The following is an 18,854-nucleotide window of genomic DNA, read 5'->3' as shown; positions in this document are numbered from 1 at the left end:
GATTCAAAAACCTCCATAAACTGTTAAATAACTAGGTAATTTTTATCTGACTACAAATTCTGATTGGATGAGCCTCATCTGAAGTGGTTATAAAATACAGGTAATTGCTTACCCGTGGCTGCACGTTCATTGTTAATGCGCCTTAAGTTGCTACATTTGTTTTACAGCTATAACAGTCTGTAGTTAAAAACTACACAAACGTTCAAAAGTTTGGGGGCAGTTTTTATGTTTTTGAGTCTGATGTGATCACCAAGGCAGCCTTTGTTAATAAAAAATACAGCAAAACAATATTGTGAAATATTTTTTCAATTTTTAATTAACTTCTATTCTATTTTAACATGTAAATGTAAATTATTCCTGTGATGGCAAAACTAAATTTTTAGCAGCCATTACTCCAGCCTTCAGTGTCACATGATCATTCTAATATGTGACCTTTACTGGCAAAATGAGTTGCAACATGAGTTGCAAAATGAGCAAATTTTCAAAAATGAGTCATTTTCACACTTTTTATTAAAAACCTTTAACATGATGTATGATTTGTTGGAATCTGACAAAAAAATGACTGAGCTACACATGTTTGAAGTCGATAGAGTCAGCAAAGTCAATTTTGAGAAAAATTGAGTTCGTTTTCTGAAGGTTCCAAAACAAAATCACATAGAAACCATACCTTAAAATTCCTGGTAATACAACCAAATTTAGCAAAAACCAATAATCTATTGTAAATATATTGCACGCTATATATGTCAGTCAGCACAAGCAAGATCGTTGTGTTTACATTAGTATGAGTTTGAAAATCAAATTTCATTGGATCAGACTCATGTCATTGAGAATTCACAATGAACATTCACAAAGTTGGAATGCTGTGCTTTACAACACCACCAAAAAACAGCATTTCTCATGGACAAAGCAAAGGTAGAAAACATACAAATAAAGATACTTTTAGATGTTTAATTGCAATTTGAATCATTGGGATCGCTAGACGAGTGCTTAATAAACTAATTGTTGTGAAAACCTCAATTTCGACCACCATTTTTGACTTGTTTTGCCTGTAGCTCGAAATTGGCCCGTGCGCATTCTGACTCTTTTTGCCAGCACGGGTCACATGTGGTGATTTGATGCTCAATCATGTCTTGTTATTATCATTGTTGAAAATGCTTAATACAATTAAACATTTTTTTTCAGGATTCTTTGATGAAAAGAAAGTTCAATAGAACAGCATTTATTTGAAATAGAAATTTAATTGTATTTAATTCAATTTAATGCATCTTTGCTGAATAAAAGTATTAATTTCTTTCAAATAAATGTAACTGACCCAAAACATTTGAATGGTACATTACTTAAAGGAGAAATGATTTGTTTTGATTAGAGAATGATGAAAGCCACTCAAGACCACTTTTTGGCTTTAGCCGCTAATTACTTTTGTTATGGACAATAACTGATTATTCATCATGTTATGCTTCTGGACATCAAGTTGTTTTTGTTTAGTTTTTTTCTCCACTGGCCTCACAACAGAAAACTGATACATTTTTTTTTTTTTGTCAGGATGCATTTTATTTTTGTCATAGAAAGAAATGTATTTCTCTTTTTATTAAACATTAAGTTTTCTAAAAATAAAAGGGTGCAATTTTTACGCAATAATCCCAATAATTAAAGTCTCTCACCATTATAAATTGAAAGTTTTACTGGAAAACCATGAAACGCAGCGATAAAACCGCGTGATTAACCATGCAACCCTACCTCCGCTGCGCTCTTGTATTGTTTTGCAGTGTTGTTAGTGTGGCTCTATGAAGTGTGACTGTGATTTCATACCCAGCAGACAGCAGACAGGGCTGAACAGGCTCAGACTCTGTTCTCTGCCAAGCTCTCAGCTCTCTCTGCTCTATTTAAGCACATGTGGCACTGGCATTTGCCACATTTATGATGTGTGTATTACAGCGCAAAAACAGCTTGCTGTCTGCTCTTTAAACAGCTCAATTTGGAGCAAAGCTCAGCCTTTTGGCTCTCTGGCAGGCAGCCGTGCCGTATGAAAGCATGTGGAATAGAGTAGCGCAATGCCCAAGGGGATATCTCCAGTAAACAGAGCAAGAGCGTACGAGAGAGAGACTAAATACGCAATGACAGACGTGACACACTCCAGTCTACTGTGGACAAACAAAGGTCAGAGTGAGTGTGTGTGTATTGTAGGATTCAGTAGATTTATTAAATTGATATGTGTAACTTACAGTTTAATAGAAACTGGAGCCTTTTTAAACCATTGGCTCTAAATGGAGATGTTAAAGCATTTGGGTTTTATGTGCCAATTGTAGAGGAAGCCCATAATGTTTTCCCCGCTTTTATGTCTTCATTAAATGTCAACGCACAAGTACATTCAACTAACGGGCTTTTTCCGCCTCTGTCTTTCCTTTCCTAGTGTTTCTCCAGTTTCTTGTTGCTGTCTGCCCCATCAATGCTCTGTTTAGGCCCGCATGGAGAAGCTTAATCAAGACAAGACACAGACCAATGACTGCGTGCAGTGTTGGAAATAAACCAGCTTTTTTTTTTCCACAAAAGGAAATATTAATATTAGATTTTTTTTCCCTCTCCTGCCATTTTCCATCAGAGACCTCTATGCAATTTAATCACCACTAAAATCATTAAAAAAGATCTGAAGATTAAATTATATTGGCATTTGCAAAATTATGTAATACATTTACATTACAATGAAGAAATTAAAATAATGCATTTTATCTGTCTGGGGTTCCGCTGAGCTCTACCTGGGGAAATATAGCGGCAGGAAATGGACAGGCTCTGTTCTTGAGATCTGACTGTAATGGAGAAGAGCTCAGAGCTTTGGACCTCCAGAGCTGCTCATCCTGGTCTACGTCTGCCGCCTCTAGTGCTATTAACCTAGTTTAGCAAGAGTTTTAATGTTTAGATTTATTCGCAGGTTGCAAAGGACAGTCAAGGTCGCACTTAAATCACCACTTTTCCCTCTCCCGTTACAGTGTTTTTCACATCATTTCTGGAGTTTTCAGGCATTTTCATTCAGTAGAACTTGGCTTCAGTCTTCAGATTATCTTGTGAGTGACAACTGGGAGAAGAAAGGTTACAAAGGTGCAGAAAAGTTTATGTACCAAAGGATTATTTTGGAGCAATCTGTTCAGAGGTTTTCACCAATGTTTTTACCAACAGATCTTCCATTTTTTAACAAATGAAATGTTTTCCCTGGCCTATCGCTCATTATGTTTCAATACCATCAGATACAAAAGTAGTCAAATATTTACTAGCTAGATTACTTAAAGGGTTAGTTCACCCAAAAATGAAAATTATGTCATTAATGACTCACCCTCATGTCGTTCCAAACCCGTAAGACCTCCGTTCATCTTCGGAACACAGTTTAAGATATTTTAGATTTAGCCCAAGAGCTTTCTGTCCCTCCATTGAACATGTATGTACGGTATACTGTCCATGTCCAGAAAGGTAATAAAAACATCATCAAAGTAGTCCATGTGACATCAGAGGGTTAGTTAGAAGTTTTTGAAGCATTGAAAATACATTTTGTTCCAAAAATAACAAAAACTACGACTTTATTCAGCATTGTCTTCTCTTTCGGGTCTGTTGTCAATCCGGGTTCACGACTCCGCAGTGACGCTGCTGACGTGTTATGTGGTGCGCCCGAGCTTCGTTTACAGTCTGAGGGAGACGCACGCTGTAGTCAAGCTATTCTACATTGTTAGGGGCCAAGCACCGAAGGTGCTAAGGCACCTATTGTATCTGTTTCCGTTCATTTTATCTTCTTCTTCTTCTTCTTCTTCTTCTTCTTCTTCTTCTTCTTCTTCTTCTTCTTCTTCTTCTTCTTCTTCTTCTTCTTCTTCTTCTTCTTCTTCTTCCGCTATTGAAGTCTATGGCAGCCCATAGAACCGCTTGTGGGAAAGTTGTGAAATTTGGCACACAGTTAGAGGACAGTCTGACCTTTGTCCATAGCAAAGTTTGGAGTCTCTAACTCAATCCCTCTAGCGCCACCAGCTGTCCAAAGTTGCACTTATGTTTATGCTAATAACTTTTGAACCGTAAGGGTTAGAAACGAAATTCTTTTTTTCGTCTGATTCCTTGGGTCAAGCCGATTCGAATGCACCATATGACGTCATTTTCCGTCATGAAATTTTTCCGCCATTTTGAATTTTCTGAAAAACCTACTTTTTCGAACTCCTCCTAGGCCGTTACTCTGATTTTCATGAAAATTGAACCAGATCATCTTCAGACCATGCCGACAAAAAGTTATGGAATTCAAGTTGATTCCTCAAACCGTTTTCATAAAACACGTGAACGAATTGTACGTAGTGCTTGCAAAAATAGACATGAGGCTGTATCTCCACAACGCTTTATCATATTCAGACCAATCTTGGTACATGTCATCACAAGCATGACCTGAGGCATCATGCAGTGTTTCGGCACAGTGCCACCTACTGGTGCGGAGATATGGAAAATGGATCTTTTTGCTTATAACTTCTGACAGTTTTGTCCAAAAATCATAAATTTGGACTCGTTGGATTCAGGGCATCATGCAGAGTCGAATGATATCCAATTTTCCCATATCGGACATTTTGGCCATCGGCCAGTTTGAATTTTGTGCTAAAATGCTGTATTTTACGAACGCATTAGCGTATCGTTCCGAAACTCGGTATGGGTCATCAGGACAATGCCCTGAAGGAGCCTGAGAAGTTTCGGCGCTGCGCCACCTTGTGGTCAAAAGTTATAACACAATTTACAAAAATGCTAATAACTTTTGACTATATTAACCGATTGTAAGGAAACTGCTCTCAGTAGATTCCTTGGGTCATGCTGAGATCATAGATATCAAATTTGCCATAGTCAGCTGAACTTCCTGTCCGCTATATTGTTTTTCTTTAAAAACCTACTTTTTTTAACTCCTCCTAGACCGTTGTTCCGATTTTCACCAAAATTGAACCGTATCATCTTCAGACCATGCCGACAAAATGTTATGGATTTCAAGTCGATATGTCAAACCGTTTTCGTATACCAGAGCAAAGAATTTGAGGCATGATGCAAAAACGACTCTTGAAGCTGTATCTCTGCAATGCTTTCACATATTGACACCAAACTTTGCAAGTGTCATTGTCACCTCACTCTGACCATACCACATTAATTTGGTCACAGTGCCACCTATTGGTCAAAAGTGATGAACCAGTAAATCCTAATTTTTGATCATTTTTCAGCTCTTTTACCTAAAATGATCTTAATAGGTCTTTAATTGCTCACTTTTGCAGTAAGTCTGATGCTCCCAGCCATGTTGGCTTGCTTCTTGTGCCGTTTTTGTGCTTGGCCCCGTAATTGCTGCTTGCAGCTATATTTTGTATTTTGGTATTGCTATATTTTTAAAATGGTGTGCAAGTGTGCATGCCTAATCACCAAAAACAGCGACGTAAAAGTGCATTACCAACGCCGACAGATGAAAGGATTCAATGGAATCAATTAAATGGAAAGGATTCCGGAAGAGAAGACAATGCTGAATAAAGTCGTAGTTTTTGTTATTTTTGGACCAAAATGTATTTCAGATGCTTCAAAAGCTTCTAACTAACCCACTGATGTCACATGGACTACTTTGATGATGTTTTTATTACCTTTCTGGACATGGACAGTGCACCGTACATACATTTTCAATGGAGGGACAGAAAGCTCTCGGGCTAAATCTAAAATATCTTAAACTGTGTTCCGAAGATGAACGAAGGTCTTACGGGTTTGGAACGACATGAGGGTGAGTCATTAATGACATCATTTTCATTTTTGGGTGAACTAACCCTTTAAAATTATCTAAAAATACCAAACCATTTCTGTGAATGTGACCAAAAATTAATCCTAATTATGTCAGATAACACTCAAGCAAAACATGGTCAGGTCAAAGTGTTTGAATAATTTTTGGTTCCAAATTTTTATCAATTTTACTGGTAGTTCACTGTATGAAGAATGTTTGGGTATAATATGTCACAGTTTACTTTATTTTGCTATCCTCACTTACATAAATGAACTATAGTGTCCTGAACCCGCTAGTAAAAATATATTTAAAAAAAATTAACATCTGAATCTTATAGTGGTGATGTGCTGAATGTCATACCACGTTCTTTCCGTGCAGGTCTGACCGATGAGGAGGTTGATCTAGCCATCCAGCGGTCCGGTAGTACGGAGGAGCCGCTGACTGTCGCTGTTCCCGGGCCCGCGCACATCGCTCACCCTGTTCAACTGGCCCCGTACAGTGAGTATTACCGCAATCGGTTTTGCTAGGATATGTGGTTTACCCTATAACCCCTCCACCCGTCCCCTCACTATGTTTTATCAGCCTATGGACTCCTTAAACATGACTTGTCTAGTCTAGTTGATTTTCTCTACCAAATGGTGCGTGACTATATTAAATGAGTCCCCCATCGAAGACGTCTCCTCTGTGCTCCCATAATCCTATTTAAACCTTCGCCCATACATCAATTCAAAACAGACCGACTGCGTGGAATACTTTGGAATATCGTGCAGATATTTTTATAAGCGCCCAAACATAACTGTTATCCTAAGTGAGTGGTTTTCAAAGGAAATGAGTGGCGGACAACATCGTTTTTGCATAGGCACATAATTAATTCCGACACGGCCTTGCGATATGATGTCCGCACCGTCACGACAATCTGTGGTTGGTTGGCCTGCCGAGGGCCTTTCTGCAGCCTCTATCTTTATTACCTCTGCGGGTTATGAGCTCCAGGCCGGCCGCTGATTTACCAATCCTGAATGAAGTTCGCATAATGCTTAACCTGTATGACAATGATTCCAGATGTATTCCACCCTCATTTATTGCCACCCTGTCCTTGACTCCCCGCCATCTCATGTTTTGTAATGAAAGCGATGTTGATGGGATGGCCATGTAGTTAGGCTTCAGCCCCACTAGAGTGGGGGGTTTTATATCAAAACGGCTATGAGAGAATGGCATAATGAGGGGAGAGTGAGGAGATCTTCGCGGGGGTCAGTGTTGGAAAGAGGGGGTCCCTCTCTTTGATGTCCTTGTTATGGGGACGATGCGTCAGGACCTGCATCCATCTCTGTCGGAGTAATGGATACTCTGATCTCTATTTTCAAGCGGCAGAAGGACAGTAGGGCCTTTTCTGAACCCAATAAATTTGAACGGAGATTGGAAAAAAGGGGAATGGAGGCCATGCTCACACCTTAAGTGACCAAATAAAAAGCAGGAGTGGAAAGTGGAAATGGAGGGGCTACCGATGTGGAAGAAGGAGTCCCGTTTGGATCTCGAGTTGAAGTAGGAGATCGGTCAGATCGGTCAGGGTCTAAGCTCAAGGCCTCTGAATTTGCCCAAACTGTCATCATGTGTTTCCCGCATGCCATGCTCCCACAAGGACACTTAGTTAATGTGGTGTTTACCATTGATACAAAAAGTGATGTTGTCCGAAGTCCTTAAAATGGAAGCTGTAGGAAGTTACAGGTTTGCTGATGTTTTAATGTGCTTGCAGAAGTAGAATGAATCTGTTAAACATGATCAGTTTTACCTACAATTATTCAGCTTTCTCACAAAATAAGTGTTTTCCTTTGGCTATCATGCAATATGAATTAACAGCATCAGATACTAAAGTAATGTCAAACATTTATTACAAATATTTACTAGCTAATATAATTAAAGGGATATTACACCCAAAAAATGAAAATTATGTCATTATTTACTCACACTCATGTTGTTCCAAACCTGTACGAGTTTCGTTCATCTTTGGAACCCAAATTGGGATATTTTTAATGAAATCTGAGAGAATTTGGTCCCTCAGTTGACAGCTATGCAACTACCACTTTGACGCCTCAAAAAGTTAAAGGTGCCCAAGAATGCTTTTTCACAAGATGTAATATAAGTCTAAGGTGTCTCCTGAATGTGTCTGTGAAGTTTCAGCTCAAAATACCCCATAGATTTTTTTAAATTATTTTTTTTTAACTGCCTATTTTGGGGCATCATTAACTATGCACTGATTTTTTTCAGCGCGCCGCCCCTTTAAATCGCGTGCTCCCTGCCACACGAGCTCTCGACTATATTACAGCGCATTTACAAAGTTCACACAGCTAATATAAAAGTAAAGTGTTTATTTTGATGTTTACATATGATTCTCTATGAGTTTGAGGCTGTGCTCTGTGGCTAACGGCTAATGCTACACTGTTGGTGAGATTTATAAAGAATGAAGTTGTGTTTATGAATTATACAGACTGCAAGTGTTTAAAAATGAAAATAGCGACCGCTCTTGTCTCCGTGAATACAGTAAGAAATGATGGTAACTTTAACCTCATTTAACAGTACATTAGCAACATGCTAACGAAACATTTAGACAATTTACAAATATCACTAAAAATATCATGCTATCATGGATCATGTCAGTTATTATTGCTCCATCTGTCATTTTTCGCTGTTGTTCTTGCTTGCTTACCTTGTCTGTGCACAGATCCAGACGTTAATACAGCCTTTCCTTGTGTAATGCCTTGAACATGGGCTGGCATATGCAAATATTGGGGGCGTACATATTAATGATCCCGACTGTTACGTAACAGTCGGTGTTATGTTGAGATCCGCGTGTTTTCCGGAAGTCTTTTAAACAAATGAGATTTACATAAGAAAGAGGAAGCAATGGGGTTTGAAACTCAATGTATGTCTTTTCCATGTACTGAACTCTTGTTATTCAACTATGCCAAGATAAATTCAATTTTTCATTCGAGGGCACCTTTAAATAAAAAGATAAGTAAAACTAATCCATATGAATTGAGCGATTCAGTCCAAATTTTCTGAAGAGACACGATCACTTTATATGATGAACAGATTGAATTTAGGCTTCAATCTGAAAACGGAAGCTCAAGCATGTTCACTTAACATGTGAGAACCAGTGAGGTTTGTTCTTGTGTGTCAAGCAGGTTCAGTTGAACTTCTGTTTATGTTTGCTGATCAATGTTTATATGTGAATAAAAGCCTAAATTCAATCTGTTCATCATATAAAGCGATCGTGTCTCTTCAGAAAATTTGGACTAAACAGCCTGAGTCATAAGGATTAGTGTTATGATCTCTTTATGAACTTTTTGAAGCATCAAAGTGGTAGTTGCGTGGACTGTCAATGGAGGGACAAAAATCTCTCAGATTTCATTAAAAATATGTCCATTTGTGTCCCAAAGATGAACAAAAGTCTTACAGGTTTGGAACAACATGAGTGTGAGTAAATAATGACATAATTTTCATTTTTTGGGTGTACTATCCCTTTAAAATGATAATATATGAAATATATACAGTACATAATTTATATTACAAAATATATATATAATATAAAATACATTAATCATGGTTTTAGGAGTAGTAAGTGATCATTAAATACAATTTTAATTAAAATACTGTTTTTAATGAAAAAATAAATGTATATAAATGTAGATAATTGTGTAAAGAACAATTTACTGATCTAGTATAAATGCTGCTATTTAAAAACTAATGGCAGGTAAAATTGTAGGACATGTTTTGTCCCATTTTTCAATAATCAGGGCCAGATTTTTCTTTATGTTGCCCCTAACAGACCTCTCATATAATTAATCATATAAAAACTGCGTGTTCAGTTACACATTGTCCGTTTATCAAAAAATGAAATAGTAGTATTGCTTTGCTGGTCTATTAGCGAGCCTATCTATTTGTATTCAGTAGAGCAGATTCAAACAAATTACAGTAACACACCTGTTCCGCAGACCTCGCTATGTTACAAAATAGAGCATTTTGTATCTGACATGTTGACCTGCCAGAGCCAAGCTTGCTTTAATTACTTCTCTGTTTGGTGTGCCGTTAAACATTTGCATGATAATTTCTCCCTCCTTTCTGTTGGCAGAGCCTTGCCAGATTGCCTCAGCGTGAACTGAAACGGCTGCTCTTGCTTTCACAAGCTGGTTAAAATATAACGTAAAACTGAAGTATGTCATTTATTTAATGTTAGAACATTCTCTCATATCCATATTAATATGCCAGCTATACAGTATGTAAACCATTGGTAAGTTGATTCTCGGAAAAGCCACTTTAAAAATATTGATTGTTTGTTTGAGGTTCCCGACCAGCCCGACCCAGCAACATTGGCTCAACCAATGGCGTGAGTTTGGGGCGGGGCTATCTTTTTGCCTGAATAATGGCTCTTTTGAGTTGCCTAGTTGTTAATTTCCGGATACTTGGGTAGTTTGACCTTTGATTTTTAATATGGTTCGTCATCAGAATGTTGACTTGTATAAATAACTTCAATCTTATAGCTGTTAGCAAGGTATCTCTCAAAAAGAGTGAACAGTGCAGTTTTTTTTAATCTGCACTGAACTTTTTTTTTTTCTGAGTTTTTCGCCTTCTGTTAGGTCAACTGTCTTTCTCTGAGAATATGTGTGAGGGGTGAGGAGGGACTCTTTGATGTGGCTTTCATTTCCTGATGGTACCTGATAATACTGCGCTTAAGTGACATTCACACCCCATCTCATCGCTTGTGAGCACTTGTGCGAGGCCTGAGCAGAAACCGTGTGAGAGATCTTTTAAACGATTCTCATTTCCATCTCTTCAAGATCACAATTACCCTTAACAGAGTGATTTTCCCCTCAAATATTGTAAGCGGGAGTTTCCGTTCTGCTCATAGCTGATGAAATTGCTCATTTTCTGTTTTACAGTAATGTGGTACTTAATCTAGAAGTTCAGATCTAGTTTACGCTTCCACAACCACGTGTAATCAGAACTCTCTCTCCCTCCCCTTCCTTCTAGGAACAAGAGCTCCAATTCATATATGCATGTATAGACTATAGACCTTAGTCTAGTGTTGACATCTTTTTTTATACAGTAGTTTGAGGCAATTGAAAAAGCTGTGATGGTACAGTCATAGAAGTAGGAAGGGTAGAAGAACAGTCAGTGGTTTCTATTTTTTTGTCTTGTGGAGATTTTTTTTGTTAAAATATTTTGAATGTAAATAATAATAAAATATTGAATAAAAATATTTTCATAAAATATATTTTTTTTGTATTTTTCATTATGCATGAATGCATATTCATGAATATATATTCATGACCATTTTTTTAACCAGCATTTTGACCAAAACACTTGCAGAACATGAGATTCAAAATATTTAATAAAGTAAAAATCAATAAAGTTTGCCTTCCCACATGCTTTTCACTAAATGAACACAAGCAAGAATCATATTTACTAATTTTCAAAAGAATACACCTATATAACAGTAAACAGCAGTGTTTACCTACATGTGTTTTTACTAAAGCGTTTTAATATATGAAAAAATATATAGGGTTGTTCCATGAAAATTTTTGAGTGATGATGCAAATGAATCACTGAATCAGAGTTTTGAATTTAATCATTAAAATGGACACTTTATGCTGATTCATGGAAATGGTCCGTGTTAAGGCCTTTGCACACTGAGTCCGAAATTCGCATGCAAAATTTTTGCACGCTAAAAAATAAATTCGACCTCGCGTTATGTCAATCACGTTTGCACACTGCCTCCGAAACTTTCGTCCGTCAAAAAAATATTCGGATCATGTTCGATTTTCTGCGTTTTTCGCATCCGTGGCATGCATTTTGAGAGACGTTTTGACAATTCAGAGCCACCGTTACCATAACGTGCGGAATACAAAGACAGACTGTGCCAGTAACAAAGCATCAAACTGAGCCACTGACATCCTGAAGTAAACTTTGAAACGCTCGGGATAATCACGCAGCTCCTTGATGAGGTGAAACTCTTTCTCTCTATACAATCGCGAAATTGGATGGACCCAATATTTCCTCTTTTTAAGGAGAGGAGGACAACTAAATCGTTGCTCATTGCTTGAAGACTTCATTTTGTATTGTTTTGCGATTTTTTTTATTTTTTTTTTTTCCCGCAACGCATTCATTAATACGCATCGGACTCAGTGTGCAAGGTCTCTGTGCGTGACAAATTTTTAGGATTATGAATACGAAAAAACGCATGCGAAAATTTCGGACTCAGTGTGCAAAGGCCTTTACTGTACCAGCACCATCTTAAGAAAAAATTACACGAATGGTTTTATAAAATAAAAACTCAGAAACTGTGTTGCAGGATGAGGCCATTGAATATACTGTATTTTTATACATCGCAGCTTTGTTTCTTTTATGTCAAATTAAATATGGCATCTACCAGAAGGTCCACCACAGGTTTACCCAGGGTTTAGCTAATAGATGGGCTTCTTGTATTTGTGTTTGTCCCAGCAGGTCCCTCAGGTTACAGATGGAGAGACTACAGTGCCATGGCTGTCATCCTGGCAGGAATGGCCTTTGGCTTCTATCATCTCTACCGGGTATGTGTGTAATAGCCACCAGTAGCATATTTCTCAAAATGTGTTCATTATTCTGAGAACTCAAACTTTTCCCAGAATTTCTGCTTTTGTGTGAGTATTTTTACAATGATTTTGAGTAAATTGCTGTGGTTAGTCAATCTGTCCAGCGTCATCAGAATGAGCTCATCTCAACCCCTAGATCTTTTCTTTGTTTTCCCTTTCGGAAAAACCCGGCAGCAGTACTCTTGCCGCTTTCCAATACTTTCACCACATAACTGTGTACGTGGGCACGGATGGGTGCGTGGGCCCTCAGGCCCCACTGCGTAAAGGAGAGACCCCGTTTCCCGATGACAGTAAACCCACATTGCCCACAGGGGCATGTGGACTCCATTACTGTGTTTTATAAGAGAAAGAAAATGGAGTAGTGGCCTTTAAGCGAGCATTTGCAATGGCATTGAATGGAACTCCCATGATGTCATGATTAGGAAGTCATGTTTAGCTTCCTAAGCTTCCGTCTGCACTCGACCACTTCAGTCAGTCAGTTCCTCTGCTGCTCTCAGCACACGTGTGTTTATAAAGCCAGTCTCCATCTGCAGAAGCCCACATGACTGCTGTTATTAATGTAGTGAGCCAAACCCGTCATTTTAACAGAAAAAGTCACTTTTTCCTTTGACAAGAGTGTTTTGCAATCTGAAACTGTAGCTTGTTCAATACTTAAAAGGATTTTTTGAGAATGTGACATCAACTCTCGTTTTTAACGACTTTCGTTTTCACTCATTCCCATTACTGGTGCTTGCTCAGGAAGTCATTACTGCTACTATTGCTGTTTCATTGTTACTATTATTATTTGAACAAATCCCCTACCCTAGTTACAGTACCAAGTAAACATGAATGAACATCAGAGGGTAACTTGAAAGAAACAGTACTACTTACCGAAATCTGTATCATGTCTCACGTCAGTAAAACAGCTTGTAAACATTGTCCCCTAATGTCACGTTTACCTGAGAAAAGCCAGGAGCATTTTTCAAAAAAATATGCACTATATTGATATTTACTCTAGTGCGTTTTTGTTTTAAAACTCATAACTTTTGCTATGGTTACGCCTGTCGTTTACACTACTCTGGAGTTTTCGACCCTCAAAAACGGAGACTTTCCAAAACGTTGCAGAGCCCGTTTTAGTTTGAAAATGCCGGGGTTGCATTTCAGGTCCCGTTTACACTAGTGCATTTCCGTTTTAAAACGCATAGCTTTTTCTATGATTACGCCTGTCATTTACACTACTCCGGCGTTTTCGGCCCTCGAAAATTGAGATTTTGAAAACGCTGCTGAGCCCGTTTTAGTTTGAAAACACCGGGGTTGCATTTCAGTGTAAACGGACCAAAATGGAGACTTTTGAAAACGATTGCGTGGCTGCCCACGTTTGCTCTGCGTATCCTTGATGACCGTGTAAACGATAACATGGAGACTGAACTGCAGCTTTGCTGGCTTTGTTGTCATTTTTAGCACCATTATGCAGTTAAACTCTGCGTTTTTTTTTTATACTGCAGCTACCTACATACGCAAGAGGCAACTGTTTACACTTCTACACACACGGCCAGGGTGCATGAACGGTCATGTGACTTGCGTTTTCGGTCATGTAGTGTAGACGGAAATTGTTTCTGAAACACTGTGGAAACGCCAGTGTAGACGAGGATCGTTTTCATTTTAAAACGAAAATGCACTAGTGTAAACAGGGCCTTGGTAAAGTTATTATTACAGCGTTATTATAAAAACTGCAATTGTATATAAATCAGTTGTTAATTTTAATTTTTAATTTTTTTATATATATATTAGGGCTGTCAAAATAACGTGTTAATTTCGATTAATTAACCTCAGAAAAAATAACGCGTTAAAAAAAATAACGCAGATTAATCCATTTTGTATTGACCTTTGAACCTGGAGCAGTTCTGGCCACAATTCGACTGTAAAATGAAGGAGGGAGACGAGAACACGCTGGCGCTGCCTGGATCATTGACTGGAACATTTACTTATAAAAAACGGCCTGATGGAAGTGTTGATAAAAATAAAGTTGTCTGCAGCAAGGAATTTGCATATCACCGGAGTTTATCCACTCTAAAGTAGGCTGCCACATCAATGCAAAGCATCCAGGAGTTAACGCTAATCCGGAGGTACGACCTAGCACGTCGTTAAAGTAGATATTTCATGCTTTCTATAGAAATATTTCTCATGTCTCTGAGGCATGCAGCCTATACGCTGAGTTTCGGTTCATTCATGTAAGACGCGTTCCAGTTCACGCGCCAGTGATCGCACCCGCGCCTCCATGTCATGATTATATTTTCTGCTATATTTGCTTCTAGCCTTTAAAGAAAGGCTTTCTACCAAACAAAACTTCATGAAGTGGTCAAAATCATGTCTGACCCACTCCGTGTCTCCCAATATATTCACTTTTCACAATCAAATAGATGAATTTAAAACATAACATAGGACTATTTAAACATAAATATGAAACCACGTTTTCTTTAATGGCTACCAACACGTATCCTATAGTACAGTACAGAGAAATTTCACGTGTGAATTACCAATTAAAATGTGAACAAAAATAAAAGCAATTAAATGTGGTGTTGTAATTAAAAGATGGAAATTAAAATGATGGGTAATAATAAATTATGACGGATTTTTTACGAACCTGTCCGTCAAAATGACGGACAAAATTAAAGTCTAACTCAACCTCTGGTGTTACGGCACACATCATCAAATCTTCTTCCTGAAGCACTTTTGAATTTATTTCCTTAGCATATTAGGTCATATTGTTGATTGTTATGGCCATTATTTAAACAGTGAAAATAATAATAAAAGAGTTTTTGAATTTAATGTCACTAATGCTGATTATTCATTGATTCATTTGAATTTAAATATTTAATACTTTCACAGAAAAAATTATGTATGCGATTAATTTAGATTAATTAATCACAAAGTATGTAATTAATTATATTAAAATTTTTAATCGATTGATAGCCCTTATATATATATATATATATATATATATATATATATATATGTATATGTATATGTATATATATGTGTGTGTATATATGTATGTGTGTGTATATATGTATGTGTGTATATATATATGTATATATATATGTATATGTATGTGTATGTATGTGTATATATATATATATATATATATATATATATATATATATATATATATATATATATATATATATATATATATATATATATATATATATATATATATAAGCATTAGTTGAGATTTTTTTTTCTTAAGAAAAATTAACATATCTGATACATTTCCTAATAATTCGTTATTGAATCAGATGGACTGTTGATGACTTCTGAGGAGGGCAGAAAATCTGAAGGTCTAACTGGTCTATTCATTTGGCTCAAAGTTCATTAAAAAAAACATTTTCAAAAGCTGAAGTGATTTCCTTGTTTATTTTTTAGTTATAATAGGTCAATATTTTATAATATCTCAATATTTTAACTAATTGCAAAAGCTGAATAATCGATCAAAGTGAAATCATTAATTAATCCGTGAAATAATCGGCAATTAGTCGATTAATCGTTCTAGTAATCACTCAATTAATCTATTATCAAAGTAATCATTTGTTGCAGCCCTACTGAAGACTGGAGTAATGGCTTCAGAATATTCAGCTTTGCCATTATTATTTGCCATAAATTATAATAATGTTTCACAATATTACTGTTTTATGTATTTTTGATAAAATAAATGCAGCCTGGTTGAACGTAAGAGATTTCTTTCTTTCTTTAAAAAAACCAAAAAAAAAAAACCCCAAAAAGAAACGCTTACCTTAGTATATTACCCATGAACCATGAGCAAATACACTAAAAGACTGGATCTAAGATATTTGCCTGGCGGACAATAAAATGTGCAAAAACCAGGCATGATTAGAGATGACAATATAATCGAGACTTTGCTTTGAGCTCTTTTGACTTGGACCTAATGATGTTCTAGCAGCAAAAAAACACTCTGAACACCTTAGAAACCGTGTAGTGATGCAGTGGCAACTGTTCACAGCTTTGTGAAAGTGACTTGTGCGCAGGCAAGCACCACTCTCATTTTTATTTTTTTTTTATTTTTTAGAAATGTTCTCTGTAACTCTTTTTCACTCCTTTCTCATTTTCATTCTCTGTCTCATGCTCACACACACACACACACACACACAGTTTGTGATTCTCCACTCCCCCGTGTGCATCTCTGCTGTTCATAGGATCTGTGCCGGTGGCTGGAGGTGCAGTTCCCTGGTGCGAGAGCTCTCACTGCTGTCATGTCAGAGGAACAGCTCACCGGTGCCACCATATGCCCCGTCCTCCACCTCCACTTTATTTATGCTATAGAGCACATTGTAAACAGTGCTCACAGCAGCTCTCTTATTAACTACCCTGGTGTTGACACTCATTCTGATTTTTTCAACTTAAAAGTGTTTATTACTTATGCCGGTGTCAACAACGGTTGCGCCGCTGTGAAAACCTGTTAAGGCCAACTGTTTTCCAGACGGAGAGCCTGCACACGCACATTACGCTTTACAGCACCCAGCTATTCACCAAATGCCATGTTAATCTCCCCGTCTATGTGCTGTTTGTTTGTCGAGGGAAACAAATCGACGTGTGCTTTTGGAAATAACACAGCCATGGTGTGAGAACCGGGAGGCAGCTAGTGGAAGCGCTAGCCGTCTGACCTTTGCTCGGTGTTTGGAGATGTTGTTCTACAAGGCTTAAACTCTGACAAGCAATTGTCCTCAGAAGGTGACATGTTCAAATGGAGAAGCCAGCCTGTGGGCTAAAAGACTTAATGATGTTGAACCCAGAGTCATGCCCCGATGCTTAATTCTTGGCCTCGGTGTCAGCCATTGAGGCAAATTACTCTGGATGAAGTGAGAAAACCACAAGACTTTTGAGAGGGATTAAAAAACAAAAAAAACAAAAGGTCCTGTTTTTTTCAGCATGAATGCAGGCCTATTAATCATAATTCATATAATGATGTTTTATCTGCCTCTGCCAAACACAATACTGAACTTGATACTGTGAAATCAAGCACAAACATTAGCATTGTGTGGATTTTTCCCCCTTCTGATATATGGTGCTGATGTACTAGAATCTATAGTAAAACAGTCTTTATCTGCCCTCTCTCAAATATAGTTGTAATAAGTCTGATTCATAATTACTTCATCTAGCTATTTGAATCCCTGCTTGTCGTTTTAAGGCCTTCTTTTTACGAAAATGTCATTTTCATTTTCAACTTTTGTTATATAAATTAGTGTGTATTCTAGTATTTCTAAAATTTGTACTTTTATTTTGTATACATTTATTTGCTCAAGAGATTCTGTCACCTAATTATGATCATTCATTGTTTTAAAAATATAGAGTCTGATAAATTATAAAAACTACCATTCAACATTTTAGGGTCACTATGATTTTTTTGATACTTTTATTCAGTTAAGAATACGATGCATTAAATTGATCAAATAAAATGACAATAAGATGCGTATAATGTTACAAAACTGTTATTTTGAACTTTCTGTTCATCAAAGAATCCTGAAAAAATGTATCATGGTTTTAACAGAAATATTAAGCAGCACATCTGTGACACTGGAGATTGGAGTAACATCTGCTGAAAATTCAGCTTTGCTATCTCAGGAATAAATTACATTTCAAAATATATTAAAATACAAAATGGTTACTTTAAATTGTAATAATATTTCACAATTTTTTTATCAAATAAATGTAGTAAAGCTCTTTAAAAAAAATTGTGAACATAAGAAGCCTTCAGTGAGGGTTAAGTTTTGGTTTGACGATGCTAACGCTAATAGATTAGCCCTTTGTCTATTTGTCGACGTAGCAACAGAGCGTGTCCTGGTCCACAGGCCTGTTTTCCCTGTTCCTGAGTGGAATTCTAATAGCGTGCCATGTTTTTAATTGCAGAAATACATCCTTCCCCTCATTATGGGCAGCAAAGAGGACAAGAAGCATCTGCAACGGATCGAGAGCAACATCGCGGATATGAGTGGCACGCTGACACAGACAGGTGAAGATTAATATCTTCATCACTTTTTCCTCCTTAACATTTTCCTTCATTTATCTGTCGCCAAAATCTGCTCACATTTTACAAATGACGGTCCTGTCATTTTGCTTTAATTTGAAATTGCTTGTTTACTGTCAGCTCAGCTTCAATTAATTACGTTTCGCTGAAAAGCTCTTAACCTCAGAATATTAATGAGGGGAAGAGGAATGACAGCGTTTCTTTTTTTTTTTTTTGCTGCCTTAACTGCGTGGCAAGAAAGTTCATTTTAATTTTCGGCGTGGTGGTGTGGCTCCCCGGTTGGGCCCAGAGTGCGCTGGTGATTAAGTGTGCGGTGACAGGTGCGTCTCCCGCCTTGGACAGGTGAGGAATCTCAGCTAGGCTGTCAGAGAGGGATGCCTCTCCTCCTCTCTCCTCCCCCTCTCTTTACCCACTACGCAGCCGGTGTAATTAAACATCCCGGCAACCATGAAAG

General features: G+C 37.4%; 1 protein-coding gene across 4 annotated transcripts in view; it reads left to right on the top strand.

Moving 5' to 3' along the window:
- Positions 1-18,854, top strand: part of pex14 (peroxisomal biogenesis factor 14) — an 85,654-nt gene that overhangs the window by 47,865 nt on the left and 18,935 nt on the right. Inside the window, exons 1-4 of one of the 4 annotated variants that reach the window (XM_048179291.1) lie at positions 1,774-3,093; positions 6,131-6,250; positions 12,248-12,336; positions 18,283-18,385. In XM_048179291.1, coding sequence (XP_048035248.1) covers positions 2,907-3,093; positions 6,131-6,250; positions 12,248-12,336; positions 18,283-18,385 — 499 coding nt within the window. In that variant the 5' untranslated portion in view covers positions 1,774-2,906. Of the gene's footprint in view, positions 1-1,773; positions 3,094-6,130; positions 6,251-12,247; positions 12,337-18,282; positions 18,386-18,854 lie in introns of those variants that run through there. The other 3 variants (XM_048179292.1, XM_048179294.1, XM_048179293.1) reach the window with 3 other exon arrangements.

This window comes from Megalobrama amblycephala, linkage group LG24 (genome assembly GCF_018812025.1).
Source record: "Megalobrama amblycephala isolate DHTTF-2021 linkage group LG24, ASM1881202v1, whole genome shotgun sequence".
Lineage (NCBI taxonomy): Eukaryota > Metazoa > Chordata > Actinopteri > Cypriniformes > Xenocyprididae > Megalobrama > Megalobrama amblycephala.
This window is presented reverse-complemented; position numbering and strand designations above follow the sequence as displayed.